The sequence below is a fragment of the Lagopus leucura genome, unplaced genomic scaffold (assembly GCF_019238085.1).
Source record: "Lagopus leucura isolate 7727_CA_CO unplaced genomic scaffold, USGS_WTPT01 Super-Scaffold_100067, whole genome shotgun sequence".
In the NCBI taxonomy this organism is placed as follows: Eukaryota; Metazoa; Chordata; class Aves; order Galliformes; family Phasianidae; genus Lagopus; species Lagopus leucura.
Window position 1 is genome coordinate 40,142 of NW_024962311.1, and position 25,887 is coordinate 66,028.

The window sequence follows — 25,887 nt, forward strand, 5'->3', positions numbered from 1 at the left end:
TCAGAAGACACCCACCCATGACAGCCACCAGCAACAGCCAACAAACTTCTGCTTGGCCAGCCCAATCCTGAAGGGCACGGTCCCAATTAAGGAAAAGGTTTCTGATTTATTACCAGCCCAGACACAAACATCCCAATGGCCAATGCCATTAATGCAGACAAATAATATTTAATTAGAGAAATAGAACACAATGCAGAAAGGGGAGTTCATGCAGCAGTAGGGTGACAAAGGTAAAACCAGTTGGGAACCACCAACATTGCTACCTCTGTCTCCCAGAATAGAATAATTAGTTTTTCTGGTCACTGCCTCTTTGTGTGTCTCAATTTATCCAGCAGGAAGAGCAGGGCAGTGCTTTAATTAGCTAACACTTCTGATAGACATTTCATCCTTTATTTTCAAACTTAATAATGGAAAAGAGACCTTTGACATTGTGTTGATGCTGCAATAACACCTGTCTAATTTTCTGCATTTATTAAGACACAAAAATGCCTTTTTTTCTGATTGGAGAACACTATCATAGATGTTTTGAATGAAAACTCAGGAGGCTTCTAGGACAGAAGAAAATCTACACAGCTAAGTTTTTCACTTATCCAAATTAGTATTCCACAACAACACCCAAAGTATCAGGTTCTCCTGTGGGGACAAAAGTTGTATTTCCCATGATGTATCCCAAGGAATAGGCAGACATGAACAGAACCTTCTGGGCAAACTCTAGCACTTTATATTGATGATTGAAAAAAAGAAATCTGTAATGCCCATAAAATCCCCAGAAAGCTCAGAGTTAGCAAAGATTTTATGAGCACAAAAGCTGGAATCCAGAGGGCAGCCCAAACCTTTCAGGAAGAATCTCAAAAACGCAGGCAGGATGGGTGCACCACACTGGGCACTCATGTTAAGGACATCAAGTTGGGGTTAGAACCCCAACTGAAGCTTTCCACTTCCAAAGCCCTCCTCTCTGGGATGCTGTGTTGGAATTCCAACAGACGGGAGAGCCCTAGGAGGAGGGCTCCAAGCATCAGCTGCTTTTCATAGCTGACAATGAGGATTTTGGAGTAAAAAGCTGCCAGTGATGTACCCAAAACTCCTGCCAACTGTAGAGGAAGACAGATGTTTGCAGCAGCAGAATTCAGACAGTGACAATTTCTGATGCCAACAGATCAGTCTGCTGACCATCTTCAGTTTTCCATCTTCAGCTCACACCAGTTCAAATCTGTGTTGTCAGATACAAGCAGTAGGTTAAGCTAAGACTAATGACATTCACAGATGCACAGATGTTCATTCACCCAGGCAGTAGTCTGGAGGTCCTACCTCCAGCTGAAGATGCAGATAACACCTCCTGAATTCCCCTTGTGCTCATCTTATTTCCCCTTTCCCAATGGGATCTCCCAGAGCAGTGGCAAAACAGCTGCCTCCTGTCCTACCCCCATAAAAATCTGTTACCAAAAAATAGCCCCATGACATCAATGTACACCTCTGCAGCTGAGCTTGTTTGGGGAATACCATGATGCAACTACTTTCCCTCTTCTCCAATGTGAATGTTTTGTTTGGTTCAGAGACCCAAAGTGCTAGCAGAGCTTTCAGAGGGTTTGTTGCCTGTGTGATGGGTAAGGACTCTGTTCCTAGTATGGAAACGGAGTAGCCAGAGGTAAAATCTGTCCTCATTTGGTATTAAAACCAGAGAAAACTGCAACTCTAGCAGATGCTCAGCAAGTCTGGAAAGATGTTTTTACACTGAAGGAATACAAAAAAGTTGGTTGGGTTAAATGAGGTCCCCAAATACTGCATTGGGAAAGAGCTGAAAGAAGGTTTTGTGCGTTGATCCTTCGCCATCTTAGACATACAGAGGGTGAAAACACTCAAGGCCAATGGCACACTGAACCTGAACATCCTTGGAAAAAGCCCCTGGTAATACGGATGCAGTGAACAACCTCTAAACCTTCCCCATGGTGTTCCCTACTTCCAGGGGTCCACGGCAGCTTGCTGTGCTCTGTGCTTACCATCAACCAGATGGGAAAAGGCACCTTGCGAAGGACGTGGGAGCTGTCGGAGGTGACCGACGGGACACCAGTGCACCACAGGATGGAGTACAGCCAGGGCTCATTCACAGTGTACAGATTCACGCTCAGGTTTGCTGCCATGTAGTCTCTGCCAGAAGGAAGAGAGAGTGAGGGGTGAGTCCTGCAGTCATCAGTGCCTCATCTCATTGAATCGTAGAATCATTACAGATGGAAAAGACCTCCAAGAACCCCACATCCCACTCCAATGCATCCAACCGTGCCCTCTGAACAAGTCCCTCAGTGCCACATCCCCACAGATCTGAGCACCTCCAGGGATGGTGACTCCACCACCTCCTTGGGCAGCCCGTGCCTGTGCCCAACTGCTCTTTGGAGAAGAAATTATTCTTAATATTCAACTTGAAATCTCCATCTCAGAGAGTTCTCATCATCTGCACTGCTGAAACACAGACATATTAGCTATGAATCACATGAAGTAGGTTTTTAAAAGGGCACAGTCACCTCATAGGCAAGCCAATGGCACTGCAGTCAAGTGGTTGGAATGCACAAGCTTTCTTTTCCTCCCAGGCACTACCTGCCCCAGGACTCAGCCTGCTTCAGACACATCATCATAAAGGACAGATACAGCACCTCATCATGCTGATGTAAAATTAACATCTACCTCAGATGCTCATCATGTTTCACAGGCAGTCTGCTTAACTAAAAACTGATGGAGTTTGCAACATGAGTTCCTACAGTTCCCATGCCCTTGTTTTAGGGACAGTTGCAGGGATACATCTTCCAGTTTCCAAAGCAGGCATATAGTCCTCTCCAGGAGACAAAGCAAACAGTTAGGGGCCATATTCTCAGTTCTTCTCTCTTTCCAGCCCCAAATGTATAGTAAGACAAATCATTTAAATATATATATATATATTTTCCATCTGAAAACATGTTTCATTTCTCAAATACTTATGCAAGGAATAAATTTGAACTCCAAAAAAGGGAAGAGGTCTCTATGAGAGACAACCCACGCTTTCTGAGAAAAGGGCAAAGCCATAAGCTAGCACTGTGCACCGTTCAGACACACACTGCCAGAAGGCTGCACATGCTGTGACAGTCTCATTAAAGACAAGGCCTAACCACTCTAAACAGGTGACAGCAACAGAACATGTGAATTGTCTGCCAAAAAAGTTCTGAGAACTAGATTAGACACTGGACTAATCAAGAATCTGCCACAGAAGCTCTGGAGCAGATTAACAGATAACAGGGCAGCAGCTGACAGAGATGAAAACAAAGTCACCTTTTTCCAGAGATAACAGTGGAATAAGAATTAGAAATATTCAAAGATCTGTATTTCAGAAAGGATCATCATGTATGAGACACAGATGTGGCACTGAGGGACATGTTTGGGGGCAACGTGGTGATGGGCTGACGGTTGGACTTCATGATCTTAGAGGTCTTTTCTAACCTTAATGATTCTATGAGGCAAATGAGCAAAAAACAGCCTGGATTCTGGGTAATGGGAGGGACGAGCTGGCACAGCTCAGGTTTTTTAACAGCAAGTCCATCTGAAACAGTGCTTGTATACAGACAGGTCAAGAAAGATGCTGCCGGGACAGGGATGCACACGTGGCTGTAGAGCAACGTGCTGCAAACACCACATCCAAAGGGAGGACTCTACCTGACATCCTCATTCGTGACCTTGGTGTAACGCAGGTTGAGTTTCACGATGCCCTTCTCTCTCAAGCGCTCTGCATCCAACTTGAGGCCAGAAGTCTGCTGGAAAGCTGGAGCAATCTGCCTGACCAGCTGCCGCTCCGTGTCCGGCAGCCACATCACCTGCAGAGGCAGAAGGAGGTCAAGGCAAAGAGGGTTCACAAAGCAGGTAACACCAGCCAAGGGTTGCAGATAACCAGTTTACATTAAGCCAGAAGCAAATATGCATGATAGATTTTGCCTTATTTGTCATACAAATAGTCTAGGAGAGGCACACAGCCTCCTGGATTTATATCCAAATGCACTTCAGGATGGTTGGGGAACACAGAGAAATATATAATGCATGAAAATTTAGAGGTGAAAAGGGTTGAGGTAGAAACAGATCAAGCCAAGGGCTCGTGAAGTGAGGTCTAGTGTACCCCACAGCTAACAATCTGTCTTCCCTGCCCAATTCAGGGCACAGGGGCTAATGCTGACAGCACAAGATGGTGCAGGAGAAGCCTCTCAACATCCCATGGCTGAGATCTGTTTTATTCACTCTTTCATTAGGGCTATATCTCTTCTAACCCAAGGCAAGGATTTCCCAGAGTTCACACCAGGCTTTGAAAATGTGCCAGATCAATTACTGTTGACAGGCTCAGGGGCCAGACATAAAGTGGATGCAGGAGCCAGGCTGGGCAGTTCTATTAGTTGTGCCATATGGAGGGTGGGATGATTATGGCAGTACCACTGGGCTTTACATTGCTTTAACCCACATGTTTAAGACCTCATCAACACTCATTAATGACCAAACGTTTGGCCTCAAACTTGGGTGAAAAATACAGCTTCACCACCCCCACATCTCTTTGCTCACAGTTTTTCCAGTGCCCTTCATCCCCCTGTGGAAGTGGATAGTGATGGGACAAGGGGGAATGGTTTTAAAGTGAGACAGGGGAGGTTTGGGTTGGATGTGAGGAGGAAGTTTTGGAGGCAGAGGGTGGTGAGGCAGTGGCACAGGTTGCCCAAGGAGGCTGTGGATGCCCCATCCCTGCAGGCATTGGAGGCCAGGCTGGATGTGGCTCTGGGCAGCCTGGGCTGCTGGTTGGCGACCTGCACACAGCAGGGCTTGGAGCTGGATGAGCGCTGTGCTCCTTTGCAGCCCAGGCCATTCTATCATTCTGTGATTCTATTAGAGGACAAACTAACGAGGCTGGCTGGACACTGACTTCTAGCTCTGTGCCATTGCAGTTAACTGCTTGGCAATTACAGGAAATAAAGTCTGGAGGAGGCCTCCTTTTGCTGGTCCAGTTTATGACTGCTATCTCCCATCCACCAGACATGCAGCTATGCAAAGACCTTGGGTCCAGCCTGCAAGCATTTTCCTCCCCAGCACAGCTTCCAAGTAACATCCCAAATCAATCATCCAAATGGGTCAAACGAGGCACTCAAGAACTCGGGGAACCCATAAGGATGTTCAATTCTGGAAATACCACCAAACTCACAGATCGTTGCTGAATTCCCGACGCCAGGATGGTCTTCAGGGTGATGTTGATGTAAGACGTGTAATAGGGATGATCTGGTGGCAGGTCCTGGAAGTTCAGGATGAGTGATGTATTATCCTTGATCACCTCCAGCATATCTGCTAGCTTGCACACAGACTGGTTTGCAGCTTCCAAGTAGTCAGACCTTGAGAGGGATCCAGCTGTCCAGAAAGGGTCGTTCTGAAAGTAAAAGATGCCAGCATTACCACCATGAAGCACAGCCTCCCTGGGTGCAGGTGGAGCTCCTTTTCCATCCCACCATAGCAACAGTGGGGGATGCTGACAACTACACTCAATGCCATTCTAGGACTTTGTTGAAGTGTTTCTCCATGCCTCGGTTTCCCCACCCAAGGGAACTAAGAGCAATATGAGAGGAGCTATGGGATGCTGGAGCAGATGGACTCTCCTGACAAAAGGACATTTAGAAATGACTGTGTCTCAAAGGACATCTCCAAAACCAGCCTTCCAGCTGCTGTCTTTGTCCCTCTCACCTAGCAAGAGGCATTTTCACAGCATTCCCATTCCAACAACCACATCTGTAGGCCCAGCAAGTCTCTGTGCCACAGCACATGCAGCTCTTATTCAGACTTCCCCACCACAGATCACAACAGTGGTGATGCTACTACAGCTCAGGTTACTACCAGGCAAGCACTGAAGGACCTTCAAACAGACACATGAAACCAGTATCTGAGCTTGCATCATTGCAGTAAGCCATGATCAGGCTTGCTGGAACGTGCCATACTGCTGCAGACTCCTTCCAGACCACAATTAATGCTCTCCAGGAAGGTTATGGCTGCAGGCTACAGAAAGAAAGCCCACCTGCAAGCTGGCTGAGCACCAAAAGATGGATCAGCCCATCCCAAGGCAATTTCTTCTCCCTTGGACTTTGAAAGCTGAACATCTCTGTGGATTTTTTTTTTTTCCATTTTAGAAACAATTACCTCCAAGTATAAATTAAGGAAAAAGTAAAACACAACAGTCCCTTTTCTGTTTCCTTTATAGTCATATTTCCCTTTCCAGGGGGATGTTGGGAGTCCTGAGTAGTATCAACCAGGCATTAAGGTCCCTCCTTCCAAGTGGCGGAAGGAGCAGAGAAAAATGATCTCTCTCCCTTACCCCAGGTTGCAAGGCAGAGAGAGGACCAAGCAATCAAATTCCCATAGAGTGCTCCTGGGGGCTAGGCCACTGCTCCAACCTTTGTGCAACGCTACCTAAAGGCAGCTGCAAATGCCTTGGGTGGGATGTCAGACTACATGATTAGCAGTGGACTGAACTACATACAGTTCATAGAGGCTTGGTCTACATGCAGTTCAGACCACCCTACTGAGAAGCTACCTCACAGAGGGTTTAGGCAGAGCTTTCATCCCACGATCGTGGCTGCAGGACATCCTATAGGTACGCACCCTTAGGAACCACTCTCCAGCATTGAGCATTTCCAGGTCAGTCCAGTTGAACATGGAAGAGTGTTCGTAGGCCCGCCCTGGAAACACTTCCTCCACATTCGTTGTTCTCCTGAGTGTCTTGTCATGCATCAGAAATGGCACTCCATCATAGCTGCAAACACACAGACTCCATTACAGGTTGAGACAAAAACCATGTAACACTTTGCTAGAGAAATGGCATCTCCACTCCAGCTTCTCCCATGGCTTTAAGGACCACACTGAAATCATTGTCAAGATCTTGACCAACTTAACCCATCCCCAACAGCCTCAATACCAGTTGAAACTGGTAGGAAAAATGTTTCAGATGCATTAGTCCATCCCACCCTTCTCCAAATCATGGATTTTTTGGGTGCCAAACTCATGCATCTCAGAATCCCAGAATGGCTGGGGTTGGAAGGGACCAACCTCCTTCTGCAGACAGGACTGCCACCCATTGAATAATGCAATAGATCAGGTTGCCCAGGGTCCCATCCAACCTGGCCTTGAGCACCTCCAGGGATGGGCATCCACAGCTTCTCAGCTCAGACAAGACCAGCCACCATGAATGCTCAACACCAACCAAAGATGCCTGCAATGTCTGTAGCTCCAAAAACTGTCAGTGTTTTTCCATACTTTGCATCCTCACACATATGCATCCACACAGGTACAACTATTCTCAAATGGTTAATAAGTAGATGATGAGCAAGATTTTCAATAGCTCTCAGTCTATCCAGGAACTTCATGCTTATGAGCTTCCAACAAGATTCAAGGGCTACAAGCTACTAAAATTGCTCTTAAATAATCTTTTCCATTTTGAAACTGGTTTGAGGAGACACCCATGCTCACATGAGCAGCTATGCTCACGCATCTTAAAGAAATCCAACTTAAAATCCATCTCTCAGAAGAAACCAAATAGCCAAGTGCACACCCTGTGGTTTTTAAGCCACCTAGATAGAACAGAACAGCAGTTTTGGGAAGCCTATGAAGCTCTTCAAGCTTTCTTTCAGACTAATTTTCTGTCACTGGATCATTGGTGGGATAGTGAAGGCTTTTATTAAAGGCTGGAGGACAATTGTCTGCACTCAAAAATCAAGATAAACTCTGCACAGCCAGCCTGATTACAGTGACATTTTCCAAAGCAAAGTGCCCATCTTCACTAGGCAGATAATGTCTGGAAATGAGATGGGGTTAAAAAACAAAACCCATCTGAATTAGGAGATAACTCTGAGCATTCACCCACAGAACTACAGGGAGTACAAGCCAACAATTGGGGATGATGGAGTAAATGCTTTCCCATCTTTATCACTGCCTGCTGAAGTCCCTTATCACAAAGGTCACTCGCATCTTATTTGCTGTTTCTGGAGTGCATCATGCCAACAGTGTCCCTCTCCATCCAAAGCAGCATGCTGACACAGCAACACCATGCTCAGCCGTGCACTTCTGCAGTCAGAAGAGTTTTTAATATTTACAGTCAAAAGGAAGGTGCTAAGAAACTGCAGTATTATGAGCATGGACTGTTTAAGGAAGATAGGAGCTCAAGCCTTAACATCTTGCAGCAGAGCATCATTAGATACCGCTGAGACTCAACCACAGCACGGAAACTAATGGGGCACTTCACACTGACTCCCTTCTGCCCATTCCCTCCTCGTACAGAGCTGCTCAGCACAACGCAGAGCGAATCACAACCAACATATTAGCAGGTATAGGTCAGAAGATATAATTCAGAGTGAGAAATCAGAGCTTCAGAAGAGAGGTGAGAGGAGACGGAAGATGGAAGGGGAACATGCAGCGATACTATGCTATTTATACTTGAAGCAAAGAAGCTTTGAATGCAGCAGCGCTGGCTTTGTAACCAGAACCACCCAGTTTGGAGCATCACTGGACAGGGAGCAGGATGTGATGTATGTGACTATGTCCCAGTGGCCTACCTATATTCTTCAAGAGGAGGAATGAGTGGGAAGTATGGAAACATCCTAGGAGGTGAACTGAAAGTGACACAGCAAGACACAGGCATGAAGAGCATTGCTCAAGCAAACTCTTCCTAAAACTTCTGCCAGCTGTATTGATGGCTCTGGTTTTGGTCCGAAGGTCACTGAAGGCCTCTTTTTATAGAGCATCTTGGGTCTCCCCTGAAGGGCCTCAGATAATTGATCCTTTAAGAGCATCATCATTTGAGCTGTGCGATGCTTGGAATGCTCCTCTGAGATGCCTGGAGGGTGGCAACATGGAGAGCTCTTGGATCTTTTCAAGCTCTCCTCCTCCAAGAGTCTAGCCTTCTCTCTGGTCAGGGATAAAGGAGGAACCTATTCAGTTATCCTTTCACAACGATTAATAATGTAATTTTTGAAAGAAGGATTTTATTGCTAATATCCCAATTCTTCCTTCGTTTCTCCACAATGACTCCCCAGGGGAAGAAGTTCCTTCAGTTTTCATGTTCTTTCAATGAGGGAAAGAAAGAAAGCACCATGACAGTTAAGCTCTAGAATCTCTCTTCCACCAGGCAAAACTACCTTTCCAACCTTCAAAGAGAGCAGGAAAAAAAAAAGAATTAAAATACCAGCCTTGTGTCCTAATTGTATTTATAACTGGAACTCAGAAAACTGAGGGACCACCAAGATAAGGCACTACCTCTCCCTTCATGCCACTTCCACCCTCTTGCAATACATGCAAAAAACAGTTCAGAAAGGAAGACTACTGGACAACAATCACACTCCTGGAATAAAGCACGGCTCTCAAAGTAACTCTAAATGACATCTAAATTGGCCTTGTCAACTCAACACTTGCCTGCAGGGAAAGATTTTTCGATGGGCAACTGTCTGACCAGGATCCTCCTTCCCTTGCAGTAATGTGAAGTGAAGGAGGGCAGGGGAATGATTTTACTCCTGTGCTGCTAAATCACTGTAGACAGTTTTGCAAGGCTGGTAAAACCCTCCTGAAGACCTGCAGCACAAGGAAGTCACTTTGAGATCATTTCTTTCTCTGCACTGCCCAGTAAAAGTCATTTTTAAGCATTTCTGCCTTTTCCCAAGACCAGTTGACTTCAAGCCACGATAGAAACCAGGTGCAGCGTGTCACTGTAGTAAAGGAAGTTCTAGGACAAACAGCATCTTCAGGTTAATTATTATTATTCTCGTAAGAAAAGGAATCCAGGTTCTTTCAACTGGCCAACTTCACCTTCAGCCATCATCTCAGTGGAATGATTTGTAGCATCAGTGCACTACAAGTAGACACAGCTAGGAGTTCATGGAATCACAGAATCATTACAGTTGAAAAAGACCTCTATGGTCCCCAAGCCATCCCACCCTGCTCACTGACCACGTCCCCTGTTACCACATCTACCCTCTTCAGGAACACCTCCAGGGATGGTGACTCCTCCACCTCCATGAGCAGCCTGTTCCAATTGGTTACCACTCCTCCTGAGAATAATTTTCTTCTAATGTCCAACCTAAGCCTCCCCTGGGAGTTATCAGATACATTCACCATGAGAGCCCCTTTCAATGGGAAAGACCACTATCAACCGGACAGCAGATGGAGACCCGATAGCATGGTTTGGGCTGTGCATAGAGAAAGCCTCCATGCTCACACCAAGTATGACTGTGGCTTACCTTAGTACAACATCAGCCTGGACTCCATATATCTTCTGCTCCACTGCCTTCTGGAAGGACATCAGGGTATTTTCTGGTGCCAACTGTGACCCAAGAAAAAAAGAGCAGTAAAAGTTTAGTAAGTGGGCACACGTGTAAAACACAAAGTCTGAAGATGACCAATGCTTTTGACCCCACTGAGGGTCTTCCATGCTCAAGATGGAGCTCAGTGCAGGCACATCATAGCCTGCAGCACTAGAAAACCAAACAGGAAATTGGTGTATGAGAGATTTGCTCAGTGTGGTCCCCACAGAAAGGACCCACAGAAAGCAATCATTCATGTGATGCCAATTCTCTATCCACAGGCTCTGTGTAAAGCTACCTTAATGGTTCTTTATTCTCCTGCTTTCCTATGCAAACAGTGATTAAGATGCCACTATGGACAAAAAGAAAGTCTATAGATCAGGGTATAACCCCTACCATGGGGAACAACACGACTGCAGGTCCTGTAGAAAACATTTCATTGTCAAATCTCTCCATCGGTAAAGCAATCAATCATTAAAAATAAATAACAGTTGATTTCTCTTAATAACAAACATTCCAACAATGAAGCAAAATTAGCCTTAGGCCTAGAAAATGTATCCCTATAGTAATCACAGATGAAGACTCAAATGTTAGTTCAAATTCATCCCTGTAAAATGGACCAGATGGCAGCAGAATTAAGCTTTGTTAAAAACAATACAGGATGAGAATGAATGCTCTGTTTTTTCTACAAAATCAGTACAGTTAAATCCAAAATGCCCATAAACTGACAGGCAGAGCAGGAAAAAAATCCAGACAGCTACAGAGAGAACCTGACAGGCTGCACTGAAACACAAGCACACCAAAATAAAGCAAGTTTGAAAAATCGTTTTCTTATTTTCCAGTTCTGCTGTCAGGTTTAGTGCACTTGTCGCATCCTCTTCTTCCACTCACCCCATAAGGAACAGTAATTTCCATCAAGGGACAATAAGGATTCACAAGCCGTGATCTTTAATGGTCGCTTAGCAATTGGGAAGAAGATAACTTTAAGAACAAAGACCTAAAGGCACTGTGCAAGCAACATGCACAGTAAACTTATATTTAAGGCATCTGCCCAGAGAGGCTGTGATGCCCCGTCCATCCCTGGAGGTGTTGGAGGCCAGGTTGGATGGGGCCCTGGGCAGCCTGGGCTGCTGTGAAATGGGGAGGTTGGTGGCCCTGCATTGGTGGGGGGTTGGAGCTTCGTGATCCTTGAGCTCCCTTCAACCCAACCATTCTGTGATTCTATGATTCTATGATCTTGAAGGCACCTTCATTTTCTTATTAACTGATTGATTTAAACACTCAGGTTGACAAGCTCTGGGGCAAAATAACCCAAGCAAATACTGTTCAGAAATGGCAGCAACACAACCTTGGTACAGGTACAGAACGTCTGCACTGAATGCCTCTGGCTCAAATCACACACCAATATCAGTACATTTTTCTGTTCGTTCAACAAAATCAACACTGAGGTGCATCATCTTCTCCTAAAAAAGCTCCCAGTCAATGCCTGGCTTGTCTAGGCAGGAACCAACATCCCACCACATCCCCTCGCCCAGCCCTGTGCTGGTTCACACAAGGTCAGATGAAAAGAGCTTTTTGCAAGAGATGCACGATGCCCAGAGCTGTCACCAGGGAGCAGCAGCCCCACGAGGATCCCAACCTCAGCTCCTCAGCTTCCAGCATCTCGAGTTTCTTCTCCAAGTAGCTCAGGTTTCCTCGGGGTGAGCACTGCAAGGCGATCCACTACTCGGTGCTGGGCAGCGCTCAATATTTGCTTTCAGAGGCTGCAGGGGTTGCAAGGAAATAAAGCAGGTAATGTTCAAACCAGAGACTGGAAACTCAAAGGCAATGCGAGACCACCAGCCCAAGCCAGGAAGGGTTGGTGGCTGGATGCAGCACAAGTCCCAGCTCAAGAGGTGACACCACGCTGCAACTGAACCCGTGTCCCTATAAGCAGCCTCACCAGGGATGCAAATGTGCCAGAAATAGAAAACAAAATGTGCTGAGTTGTAAATCATCTCTTGGGCGAAGGAAGACTGGAAAAGGCAGGCTGGACTGCCTCCACTAAGCAATCGATGTAAAACGCTTCACCAAGGATAGGACAAAGATGAAGGGCACTGCTGTTACCCACCTGTGCAATTAAAAGCCCACGCTGCGTGAAGCAGGGCTAAAGGAAGGCAAAGAAGCCTGGCCAGAACAGCAGTATTCCTCTGTAAAGGTGGGGAAGGGTGGCCAAAGTCTCCTCCATCAGCTAGGCTGGGGATAAGTGAGTTTAGACAGAGCCAAGACTGCACACAGAGGTAAAAAATGAAAGCCGCATTGGAAAACAGTCTTCTGGAGGTGGGATTTTAGGATTTCAGACTGTCATATAAAGACAGCAGGGATGCTCATACATCGTAGTGGCAGTGCTGTTTCAGAACACTATGCACTAAGAGATATCACTGAGCCTAACCCCAACTGAGACGAGATCCCAGTCCCAGGAGTGGAATATTTCACTCCTGCATCACCCTCAGTCCCTACACAGGTTGCAGGCCAAGCTTTGCTTGTCAGGGACAAAACTGAACCCCATCAGAGTGGGATGCAGGTGATAGATAGGAGGCACCTCTATTCCTTTCCAAGGAACTCAATCTCCCTAACGAGTTAAACAAACTCAGAGAACTCCATGCAGGTCTATGCTGGAGTTGGACTCGATGATCCTCATGGGTCCCTTCCAACTCAGGATGTTCTATGATTCTATGTTGCTATTTCAGCTGTTCCAAAAACAGATTAACACTTTAGTTCCGACCATCAAAATGCACTCTTAGGAGCTGTAACGTCATCTTAATCACAACCACTAGAAGTGAAGAGCATCACCCTGCAGAGCATCACAGATGGGAGAACATCCCTGGCTGCCCTGAACCAGCAAGCAGCACAGACGTCAGCAGAGGTGTTCTCTGCAGTGCTGTGCCCCACAATGGTGTCATATCCCATCAGTGTAAGTAACTGCATCTCCAAATGAGTCCATCATTGATGTGGAAAGCTGTCCTTGTGGTCCTTCTAATCTTTTCAGCTGATTCTAGCCTCAAGGAGACCGAATGAGCTACTCACACCAATGACACAACCCAGTAGAGTTCAACTAGAAGCCAAGAAGGCAAACTTACATCTGTCCCCTAAAATCAAATATTGCTTGTTCATAGAATCATAGGATGGCTTGGGTTGGAAGGGACCTCAAGGATCATCAAGCTCCAACCCCCAAGTTCCTCTGGTACTGGAAACAGCACCTCTCTGTACAGTGTGAGCTTGTGAATAGGGAAAATCAGAGTAACAGATGTCTGCACTGTCCCTGCCTGTGTCTGTGTCTCTCCAGGAGAGATGGAGTTGAAAACCCCAGATTCTGACTGACATGCAGAGATGTGTCTGAGGAGGACAACAGTTGGTGCAAAAGTTGCATGCTTACTGTTTTACAGCAAAACTGCAATAACTAAATAAATACATAATCCTGCTTGTGTTCCCCTCTGTCTCTGCCCACTTTATCTGATGACTTTCCTCCTTAACACAATGCCATCAAGCAAATTATATCTAAATCCCAAATCTGGGTTTGCAGCAATCCAATGCAACTGGACACAATCTGTTGATTAAGAAGTCAGCGTTATGATGAAGGAAGCAATGACCTCCAAATCTATTCCAGCCAACTATGCCAACTTCCACTGAAGGCCACAGACAGCCCCCTGTGCAGTTTCTTAAAGCTGTTCCTCCTCTGCCCTTGGTTTGGTAGCTTCAAACCCCTGCAAGAATCAGCCTGCCATTCAGATTTCTCCTGTGGGTGAAGACACAGCAAGTAATTTCTAGAAAACTGCCCAAGAATGAACTCATTTTGACTATTTCTGTGCTCAGAAGCAAATACTTTCAAAAGGAGCATTGAAGTCAAGAGCTCTGGACCTTCCTTAATGAATATTGTGAAAGTGCACAGCCAGCTGGACATCATACACTGCTTTCCTTCTAATTAGCACTGCATCATTGCATCATTTGCATGTTAGGGAGGCTAATGATGAAGCCTGCACAGAAGAAGCAAATTTGTTCCAAACCCTAATTGCAGTCACAACAAGTTTTAAGGATTTTTTTCCTGTCCATAATCATCATTTAAAAATTTGGGTTTAGTTCTCCCTTCCCTGTTGTCTCCTTGTGAGCCAGTAACTGGACTCAAAGCACAAGGAGTGGTGAGGGCAATACCTGAGAATTGGAGTTTTCCTTCCATGAGAAGATGTCTTTTGGATGTTCTCTTTGTGGCTGGGATCTGCCAGTACTTTTACTTTCATTATTAAGGTCCCACTATGCCCCTATGAGGCACTAACAACACTGCTTTTATTAAAAAAGCATCTTTAATCCTCAGTAATTCCAGGCATTTTACAGAGCACCTGCATCTAACATTTCTAGAAAATGCTCTACTAGACTGAAAAGAAGTGAAAAGGTGCAAAGCAATAATATTGCCTTGGAGAGCAGGGTAGAATTTTAAGCAAAAAAACCATTAGAGATTTAATGAGAAAGCATGTGAGTTCTTATTTTTGGTGTATCACATGCAGAAGCCAAACCTTGATTTAATTAAAGAATGGCTTTGTATAGACTGGTTCCAGTGAATACAAGCTCCTCTCCAGGTCTGACAGAAGATGTGAGTTCTGTTTGCTGCTATAAATTGGACCTCTGGACTGGTCGCCTCGCCATATCTTTAACAGTTAGGGGTGAATAAAACGCAACAGAAAGAAGCCACCAGGTTTTCACTAGCTGAAGGCTCTCCAATAAGCCGCAGTCCCAACCAGAAGTCTTCACTACTGGTTTTATCAATAGTTGGCTTTACAAGATGGCAAAACACCATCCCAGAACTGCCAGTGTATGTCAGAATCTTTACACGCTGGCACAGGTTGCCCAAGGAGGCTGTGGATGCCCCATCCATCCCTGCAGGCATTCAAGGCCAGGCTGGATGTGGCTCTGGGCAGCCTGGGCTGCTGGTTGGCGACCTGCACACAGCAGGGCTTGGAGCTGGATGAGCACTGAGCTCCTTTGCAGCCCAGGCCATTCTGTCATTCTATGATCTTCACCTACAGGTATGTTAAAAAAAGAAAAAGCAACAGAAACCACAGCTCCACATGTATATATTGCTGGAATTCTCCTGAAAACGAAGCCACGTGCTCCCTGCCAGGGCAAAACATTCCCTTTTAACATCTCAAAAGGCAAATCATGATCACAGAAAAAACCTCCAAGATCATCCAGTCCACCCGTTCACCAATATTTCCTCACTAAGCCACATCCCTCAGTACAACATCTAAACATTTCTTGAACGCCTCGAGGGACGGTGACTCAAACACCAGCTCCACAAAGTGCTTCATCCCACTAATGGGTGCTTTTCCACCCCAAACTTGTGCAAAGCCCATGAGTCAGCACTGCCAAAAACGCCCTTCCCTGCACAGCGCCCATGCGTGGCGTGGAGGCAGCTGCTGCCTGCCAAGGAGAGCTCAACAGCATTGCAAGCCCCGCGTGCTCTGTGACACACAGCCAGATGTTGGGATGGTGCTGTTGCAACACGCTGAGAGCCAGCTGTCTGGGTGGGTTGCCAAAATGTTCATTTCAGTACTATTTGTAGCCTCCAGCTCTGAAATTAGGAGCCGTTCTCGTCTCTGGCATGCTGGGATTGGTTCCACAGCTTTAGCCCTGCGGGGTTCTTTGTTTATTGTTTTTATTTCTATTATTTACTTATTTTAAGAACCACCAGTACCTTTCTGGTCCCAGTAACAGGAGGTGAATTTTTAGGTTCAGTGCATTTCCTAAAGCTGAAATATTGAATACCCCAAGTTCTTTGGGTTCATTTAGGCTGGAGCTTCGTGATCCTTCATGATACAACCCAAGCCAGTCTATGATTCTATGATTCTTTGGGTGGTTTATCTGCAATCTGTGGTCAAATGTTTCTCATAATGAATGTATACTAAGGGTAAAACCAAAAGCAAGCAGAACTCAATATCATGGAGAGCACCTTCTTCAAATCTCAAACCAGAACTCAACTTGTTTCAGCTCTAAGCACCCCACAAGGGAAAGCATCTGGTAGAAGACTTTAAAGAAGCAAATGGTGATTGAAACTCGTGCCTACTTGGATTAAATTATTCATTTTTACTTCAGGTTTGGTCCCAGCTTTATCTCCCACTCATGTTTTGGTGTATCTTCAGTGTAAAAGTCACAAGGACTCAAATCTATTGGCATTGAAGACAGAATGCAACCAGATTGCTGAAAACAGAATAAAAAGGATGGAGACCAAGGGCACCTGCTTGTAATGCCATCAAGCTAGATTAACATGCAGCAGTTTCAGAGACCCCCATCTCCTGTTTTAGGGTGTCAAATGACTCTCATATCCACCAGCACAACAGCCCTTCAAAGCGACAGACATCAACATCTGGTGCCCTCAAAGCCTCTCACACTGCTGCTATTACACCAGTGCTCTCCTGGGAGTCCAGATGGAAAGAAAGATGCTGAAGAGTTAACTTAAAAAAAGCCTTTGAAAAGAAACCAATTGATTAATTTAGAGAAGGGGTTTTTAGATAGCACCCTAATAGGACAAGACATTTAGCACAATGAGAAATGGACATGACTGGATGGTATTTAGGCAAAGAAAAGGAGGAGTTACCCAGAAGTGCGCTTCCAGAGATGAATTAAAGAGCAGAAAAGGATGACACCAAAGAGATACCTCTTGAAGGAGCATTACCAACATTACAGACTGACAGCCACTGTGGAGACAGTAGGTCACCTGTACTGCAAAGAGCTGTGCCTCATCTAGGTACTGATGCCTAGATACTTCCCAATTTTTCTTCTCTTTCTGCTTAGAATGCAAGGACACACTCCTCCACCAGCATTTTAAGATAAATTATGTGAGCCACTTGGCCTCTGTTCCTCATTTTTTCCCTCCACAGAAGGAGGACAGCAGTTGAGTTGCACTCAGATGCTGCAAAGGATGCTCTCAGATATTCTACAGGAATGAGAGAAAGGAGATAGGCTGGGTGCATGCAGGGAGGACAGCAGGTTGTAAAGCACAGGGGAAGTTCATTGCCCTCGTATGAGCAGCAGTCCACCTCAGCATGCTGGGTGAATCAGTGTATTGGGTCATGCATCCCTCAAGAAGAACTCATACATGGATTTTTCCAAGAAAAGGCTCGATTTCACCATTTTTTTTGGTCTTAAAAACCATGCTATCACCCCAACAAATCTTTTATCTCAGGACAGCAAGCATCTTCATCTCATAGATCTTCTGTGCTGGTTGTCATCAGAACAGCTCTAAGCTATTTGTATCTTTCTAGCATAAGAACATGGGTCATGTAAATGCAGCATTACAGACCCAATCCTGCCAGACTGGTGAAACAAGCAGCTGTTGGGCTCCACCAGAGAGCCTGCTTGTCTGCACAGCTCACAAATCACATTTGTCTTCCTTCAGGAGATCTGAAAGAAACCTTGCAGTGCTGTTCATCATCTCCAGACCCACAGATCCAGCATCACCTCAGGATCCAAACTCCCAGGCTCTGAAGACTTTTGATTTGGGTACTGCTTAAGGGAGGATGTCTGTGTCCTACAGCCTGGTCTCCACACTCTTCTCCAGCTGTTTCCTTCTCTCCAGCTCCGCTAGGCTCCATCTCTCCAAATTAAACGTACATACAATTGGGTTCTAGAGCAGAAGTGTACTAAGTAGCCCTGAGAAAACACGATTCTATCACCAGAAATGCCTTTTGGCAAGGCTTCAAAATCATGACTGTTCAAACATACTTGCCATTGCACAACCTTAGGACTTGCACTATATGCCAGATGAAGATTTCCAGACTCCAGGATATCATTAATTGGAGCAGGTTGCTCAGGAAAGTGGTGGAGTCACTGTCCCTAGAATTGTTCCAGAACTGTGGAGATGTGGCACTGAGGGACACGGTCAGTGGGCATGGTGGGGAGGTCTGGGGTTGGAACTTGGTGATCTTAGTGGTCTTTTCCAATCTTCATATTTCTACGATTTTATATAGTGAAAGCTGGGCAAAACCAGACTTGAGTACAGACTGGGAGAGGAATACCTTGAGAGCAGCCTTGCAGAGAAGGATGTGGGGCTCCTGATGGCCAAAAAGAGGGACATGAGCCAGCAGTGCGTGGTCACAGCCCAGAAGGGCAGCAGTCTCCTGGGCTGCACCAACAGAGGGGTGGCAGAGGGCAGGGAAGGGATTGTCCCCTTCTGCTCCACTCTAGTGACAGCAAGCCAGCTCATTCTATCAGGGAAATGATGAAGGGAAGAACTGTGCTAAACAGCTCTTGGTCCACAATTCTAAGATTCCCAAGTCCAACCACTGAACCACCCCCACCATTCAGTCTAGTCCAGTCAACACTGACTGTTCCTCAGTGCCTCATCTCCAGAGTTCTGGAACACCTCCAGGGATGGTGATTCCATCACTCCCCTGAGAAGCCCGTTTTCCTCTTTAGGGACAGGATCTAAAAACTCTACAGAGATGAAGACTTATAACAGATCTTTGTGGTTTCCTGCTGCGCAGGACTAAGATCTCACACAGTTCCTTCTGGCCTTCAAGGCTGGTAAAAACTCTGTGGAACAGTAAAAAGCATTTGTAATGGCCAGAACTTCATTCCATCATTCACAGAGGCAATCTAGTTAAAAGAGCAATACAAATTGAGCTGGTGTGTCAAGGGATTTCTTAAAGAAATGAATAATTAAAAAGAAAGAGAACTGAAACAAAATACTACAGGGTTGTAGTAGGCGTTAATCTCTATTAGTGCTCACACTTGCACTTGGAGAAGAGCTCAAGCACACTCCAGCCTGGCAAATACATTTTGACAACCTACAGAGATTTTTCTTCTTTGAATGTAAGCAAAAATGTTAGCTGGGTGTCTGAAAAAACATATTTCCAAGGCCAGTGTCTACACTGCAGTGTGCCATCTTGTTACAAGGTCAATTAACCAACTTGGTGAGATGGAGGTACATCTGTGAAACAGATCCAAAAGCACCCAGACTGTAGATTCAGACCAGTGTATCCAAATACAACAGGGTGCCATTACCTACACCAGAGCTGTGATCAAATCAAGTCCCATCTTTAGTCTGGACACATACAGAAACTCACTATGATTTCAAGGTCTACCCAGAGACAGATGACAGGAATGTTTCATCACCTTGCTCTGTCTCATGATGATCTGCAATGAAGGATTACAGTGCAGCCATGTAGGCTCAAGCACAGCTTTTTTGTCTGTTTTTGTGGATTGCCACATATTCAAGGCATCTTGCTGTGAGCTGAGGTTAACCACTACTGGTGAAGTCTTGCAAAGGATGCAGACTCCAAACCATCTGTCATATATATTCTCCAGAGAGCAACCTGGAGACCATTAGACCCAGTACTATCCCATAGGCAGGCAGAAGAGTTGGACACCACAGCACTGAATGTGAAGCTACTCACCATCGGTGCCCCACGGTGACCTATGATGGCTGGCTTTGGTCCCAGAGCCTTCTTCTCCATTATGCAAGGGGATGAGATGGTGAGGGGGACGAGGTAAAGTGCAACTACGACCGCGAGGTATGCAGTGATCATCAGCATCTGAGAAGCTGGGGGTGGAAAGAGAGAAAGATGGTGAAAATGTTGGTCAAAGTCCTCCTACCGCAGGGCAGAAGTCAAGTGACCTTCCTCCTCCTTCAGAGCAGAGGCTGCACTGCAGCCATTGCCCGTAGCACAACAGCAGATGTCCCTGCTTAGGAAAAAGCATTCTATTAAATCTGCTGGATCTAGTCAAGTCGTAGAATGATGGAAGTCCTGAGTGAGGTAGCCTTGGAACTCACAAGGCAAATATTTGCAATAAATGCAAGACGGAGAAAGGAAATTTTAAAGGAAGGTCACAACAGTCCAGCTATGGTTTTGGCCACTGCTGATCTGGTTTCATGCTTTTTCAATCCAGCATCCAACAGGCTCATTCAAGTGCCAGAAAGTAACACTAGTAACTTTTCCAGCTTATAGGATCATAGAATCACAAGGTTGGAAACGACCTGCAAGATCATCTAATCCAACCATCCTCCCATCACCATTGCTACTGCAAGATACCAAACCACATCTTGTAGCTCCTCCAGACAGATAATTCCTCCTCTCTCTGGAAGAGTTGTCAGTTACCCATAAAGCACTCAAGGAACTGAAGGGCTTCCCAATAAGTGAGTTCATGCTACGTCCTGCACCACAAAGGTATGGTGTCATGATGTTGTGTATTATTTGGCATCAAAACCACAATTGGTTGGGAGGTGATCCCAGCCCAATGCTCATTTACTCTATAAACATCACTGATCAGGCTTCTAGGGACTAAGCAGTTCAGATACAGAAAATAAGCTTGAAATGTAATTTGGTTAGTGGTCTGCACCTACAAGGAAAGGATGCCTCAACACATGGGTCATGGACAGTGTTAAAATGGATTGGAAAACTACACCTAGCCATGCATACAGGGCAACTGGGAAGATGCAAAGAAGAAAAAAGAAAAAAAAAAATACAAGAATGAAAAATACAAGCAAAGTTCATGCTGTCAGGTTTGCAGTTGGATGGTCAGTTTGGCAGGAGGTCTCCTGGTGACCACCCAAGCTAAGCAAACAGGACAAATTTCCCACTTTGAGCAACGTGGAAGGACCAATACCACTTTCAGATGCAACCTTCGTCTTCCATTCCTCCAGTTCTTATTGACCACACCAAAGAGATCTGAGCTCTCAGGGCATGTTTCTCATATTCCCCCTTGCTACTCAATGCTTCCAGGGCTGCACTGTTTTCTATCTGACCTCAGAAACAGGCTTTGAAAACAAGAAACTGTTTTTCTAAATTAATTCTGTTCAAAAACCTTCTATTCTGCAGGTCTGGAAAACAGAGCATAGGAGATTAAAGAAAGTGCCAATTTACTCAGGAAAAAAAAAAGGCAGGTACTGAAAAGTATCAGATGCATCAAAGAAAGAACAAGAACGTACTGCTGGAGCAATGACTACAGGTACACCAGTTATTTCCAAAAGACTACTATTACTGAGTGGCATACAATTTTCCCATCGTAAGGGACTGTATGTTCTCACAGAGATTTCATTTTTTAAAAAGAAAAACTAAACTGAAGAGCAACAAGAAAGAATTTACAGTACTATAAATTCAACAATATCTGCACCAAGAAGTACATGAACTCCTCCAGGTGAGACACTTTGAACAAGTAAACTGACCCTGAAATACATCATGAAGATCCAATGATACAGAAAAGATGAGCATCTTTCCTTTTTAAAATAATAGTAATAAAAAACATCAGGAGCAGAAAAAGAAAAGGGAAACAGCTTCCTGACTTGTATTACAAATAAATTAGAACCAGAAAAAGCAAGAGAAAAGCTGTGAATTCAGAAGGAGCCCGTGCAGACCCTGCGCTAGGCATTACCACAAATCCTCCCCCAGCTGGCAGCCTAATTACATGCTGGGACATACTTAAGAAGAACCAGGCACACTTTTCTTTGGCATATTTATACATTAAGGCAGAGCAATTCTTTCTTTGAAGGTCTCTCTGGATATCAAAATCTTTCAATCTCCAGCCACCACCTTCCTCATGCTTGGCACTCTCTTCTCGGATGTCTTTCACAAGTGTTGCCAAGTCCTTCCAGGGCTCCCATCTTGCTGCAGGTTAAATACCAATTAAAATCACTGCTCTGAGACTGGCATGGATATCTGAAGACATCCATGGACACCCTTAGGAAAAATGCAACTGAGGGTACAGAAGGAGCACATTATTTTTCAAGAAAACACAAAGCTTGGACTTGGGAGAACCCATGGCCATGAGATGCACACAACGTGTTCCAGTGGATAGGACCACAGAATCATAGAATGGGTTGAAAAGGACCACAGTGATCATCTCGTTTCAAACTCCCTGTTATGTGGAGGGTTGCCAGCCATCAGGCTGGGTTATGTGTGTTTTTCACTTCTCTATTCCCTTAGAGATCTTTGACCATGTCTCAGTGTGCGTTTTGGAAGCATCTAAGGTCAGATCCCTGCTGAGCCCTCTAATGCATCACAAGCAACAACTCCAGGAAGGCACTGAAGAGACAGGTCCACCTAGAAATGCATGTGAACAAGACCCAAGTTGCTGGGGTAAAGGCAGTGTGCTTATAAGAGAAGAACACTGTGTTAGCTGTGGAGGATGCAACTTTCTATTGCAGATTAGAGGAAGTTTAGATGCTTCTATTTACTACATCATTGAAAACAGCCCTTTCACCTCCAGCCCTGCTGTGGTTCCAACAACAAAGCATCATCCATGGGATCTGGGTGTATCCACAGCCCAGAAGCTCCCCTTCCAGCCAGGTTTTGACAGGAGAACATTCCACCTCCTTAGAACAGCTGAGCCTCCACATCCCCACGAAGGAGCACGAAGGGCTCAGTCCTGACTTCTGCTGGGAGGACCCAACCTGCAGCCCCTGCCCTCCCCACAAGTGCTCCATAGGGCAAGAGAGGAGATGCCCAACTGGTACTCACTGGCTTTCTCCATTCGTGCAAACTGCCCCGCTATCAACCACGACAAGGCTGTGACTGCTGCAAGTGCTCCTATGTGCAAGAAAGGGGCTGTGGCCTGCAGGACACAAGAACAGGAGAGAAAAAGTGATTAAACACCCCAGCATCCTCCAAGTTCATTCATCTTGTGGGCTCCATAGCGCATTTGGTGATTCCATTTCGAGTTGAATTTCACGGCATTCCTGCTTAAGGCTCCTGCCTCTGCTTTGGCCCTCTTTGCTAAACCCTACTGCTACCCTTGGCACTCAGACCACTATGAAAGGAAAGCAAGAAACCTCTAACCCCCTTCCAGTAACACATATTTGATAAAGGCCTCCTTAGATACCATGCAATTTTAGGCAAGGCTCTTGGTGCCACTGAGACTCTTCCTGTAGTCCAGTTGAGCACACTGGACTGGACATCACCATGATGCAACACCAGGAGAGAAAGTTTGAGACAGTTCCTCTGAGTCATGCTTCTGTCCTCCAGTGTCTGCTTATATCTTCAGAAAGCAGGGAAAACGGAAGCACTTCTGAGAAATATTAGTCACTTGCATGAATGCTATTTTTTTCTCCCCAGATTTGTGTATTACCAAATATTCAGCAGTAGTCAACAGTAGAACCTCTCAAGCCTTTCATAGGCGCTGAGTTCAAAGGAAAGAGCCCAAGATATGGAAGCAGAATGACTGCTTCTTCACCCACATAGGGAAGCAGGCCCATAGAGAACTTACCTGCAGTGAGATAAATACCATCTCCCATTCGTCGTCCCAGAGCTGTGCTATCGATGACATTGTCACCACGGTGGTTATCAAGGTCGTCATCAGGCCAATCTGCAGTGAACAGAGTGGAACCTTTGTATTGTTGTTATAACAGTCTCTACAGATTGGGAAATGGAGAGAAAAAAAAAACTTGTGTATGTAATAAGTGGTCTAAAACAACCAGCCTTAGGACTCAGAAGGAGAGAGGTTGGGTTTGTGTGCTGTCCCAGCATAATCTCCACTTCCCCACCACCTGGGATACAGCACAGGGCTCAGTAGGACACATCTCACAGATGGCTCAAGTCCCACTTTCTTCACACAGAGGTCAACTGTGTGGAAGGATCAGGTGATTTGCCCTGCCAACAAATAGTTGAATAGAGATTGAGTTCTGCCATGCAGCTTCAAGCAACGATCCCAGAATCTCGTGGCCCTTCTGCAATGCATTGTGGTAGGATGGTGAGCTTCACCCACCCTGCCTCTCCATCACTTCCCTTTAGGTAAAAACCACAGATAAACCCAACAGATGGTGAAATTGCCCTCCAGTAGAGGGTGAATGTATATGTATCCCCGTTGCTAAGCAGTCATCTCTGAGATGGGTCAGCACAGCTTTGTCCATAGATATGACTGCACTTGGGTTTGAAATGGAACAGCTGCACGGCCAGCATTCAAACCGTGTTCACAGAGCAGTGAAAACAGGTACTGTAGCATGAGAAGGGGCTCTAGGTGACACATTGGCTGAGCAGGATGAGACCCAGTCCATCAGCCACCTTCCCCAGCCCACTCCCCATCTCCAAGTGGAAGCACTCAGAAGCTTGAGTGGAGCAGTCAAAAAGGAAGTGTCACCTCCACTTCCAAGGTAAAAAGTTCAAACCATCAAAACCTGCCATAGAAATAACTTCAGTTTAAAGATCTGACAGACTACATGTGGGCTGTCTATCAAAAAACAGTTTGTCATCCTCCGCCTCTCTGTCTGCTATCTCAGCCTCTGCTGTGCTGCATGCCTGCTGGATTCAAAGGATGCTGCTGCTGTCTTGATTTTATGTACTGTCTGCACCTGAAATCAATCCAGGAGACAAGCTGATACTTAGCTATTAATTAGTCATCTAGGATGCCTTGGACCTCTCTAGACTGACTTCACATTTTCTTAATATCTCAGACAAACAAAAAACTCCACATTCCCAACATCTACACATAAGGACAGGATTCGTCCTCTAGTTTAGTCACCCCCAGCTCTCCATAGGAACAAGCAGCACCATTTCAATGAGAAAGCTGAAAGAAACAGTGCTGTTTGCCCATATCAGTCTTTTCATGTGCTTTAATCCATACTTGAAGGTAACTCAGGATGGTTGCAGAGAGCACAATTAACTTATTTCAGCCTCTTATCTCCCCCTTCCTAGAAAGGAGATGTGGGGAAGGGCAGAGAGAGACAGAGCAATGTGTCTGAGTGGCGGTGGGCTTTTCTTGGAAGAAGGGAGGCAGGGTGGGTTTCTGTAGGCAAGGAGAACTGACTGATCTCCAACACATTCCTCTTCAGGACTTACTCATCCAAACCCACCAACCACCTGGAGCGCATCTGAAAATACCATCTCCCCCAGTGAAGAAACATATGTTAGACTCAAGGACCAACAACTTATTTTCCAGCAGCAGTCAGACGGCCTCCTCCCCCTCTTTACGTTGCATCTTCTCACCTTGAGGAAGAACCAATTCTATCACTTCTAGAAAAGGAAACTGAGGGGGAGGGGAGGTCTGTGCTCTGCCTTCAGGAGGCGCATTGGCACGCACAGGACTGGTCCCTTCATTACCTATTAGCAAATTGCCAGTTAAAGTACAGTGCTGCCAAGCCATTTGCTTTGTCACTGTCTCTGCTACCCTTCCTCTCCCCTTCTGTACTCCAAACATCAGGTCTGCATCTTCTCTTGTATTTCACAGAAATCTTACTCAAGCTGCTTTATGTGCAAATCAAGGCCTCTTGGGACTTGAGCAAACCCCAGCCTCTACAGTGTCAGTGTAAAGCTGGGGGTGCACACATTCTCCCAGGGCTTCTCCCCCAACACTGACTTCAACCACATCCCAAACAGCTTCACATCTGCTCAGCCTCTCCCACAGGGCTGGGCTCAGCACAGAGCAATGTGAGAGAGGTTCATAACAGAGCACCACACTGAGCTGAGACCAAAGTCAGGTTGCCCTCACGAAACAGAGATTTTCACTCCAGATGTTCATCCTCTGTCAGCAGGGACCCTGAAGCAGTTCACCAAGCACAGAGCGAAGTCTTTGTTCCCAGGCTTTGATTGCAATTACTGCTAATTTGCTC

At 45.7% G+C, this 25,887-nt stretch overlaps 1 protein-coding gene across 5 annotated transcripts in view; it reads right to left on the reverse strand.

The window, feature by feature from the left end:
• The window catches only part of LOC122188565 (glycerophosphodiester phosphodiesterase domain-containing protein 5), a 166,137-nt gene that overhangs the window by 9,075 nt on the left and 131,175 nt on the right, over positions 1 to 25,887 (reverse strand). For all 5 annotated transcript variants that reach the window (XM_042886971.1, XM_042886967.1, XM_042886968.1 and 2 more), the window contains 8 exons: positions 23,550 to 23,648; positions 22,805 to 22,898; positions 19,745 to 19,890; positions 10,257 to 10,339; positions 6,634 to 6,784; positions 5,192 to 5,410; positions 3,676 to 3,833; positions 1,998 to 2,145 (listed from right to left, as the gene is read on the reverse strand). In XM_042886971.1, the coding sequence (XP_042742905.1) occupies positions 1,998 to 2,145; positions 3,676 to 3,833; positions 5,192 to 5,410; positions 6,634 to 6,784; positions 10,257 to 10,339; positions 19,745 to 19,890; positions 22,805 to 22,898; positions 23,550 to 23,648 (1,098 nt within the window). The remainder of the gene's footprint in view (positions 1 to 1,997; positions 2,146 to 3,675; positions 3,834 to 5,191; positions 5,411 to 6,633; positions 6,785 to 10,256; positions 10,340 to 19,744; positions 19,891 to 22,804; positions 22,899 to 23,549; positions 23,649 to 25,887) is intronic.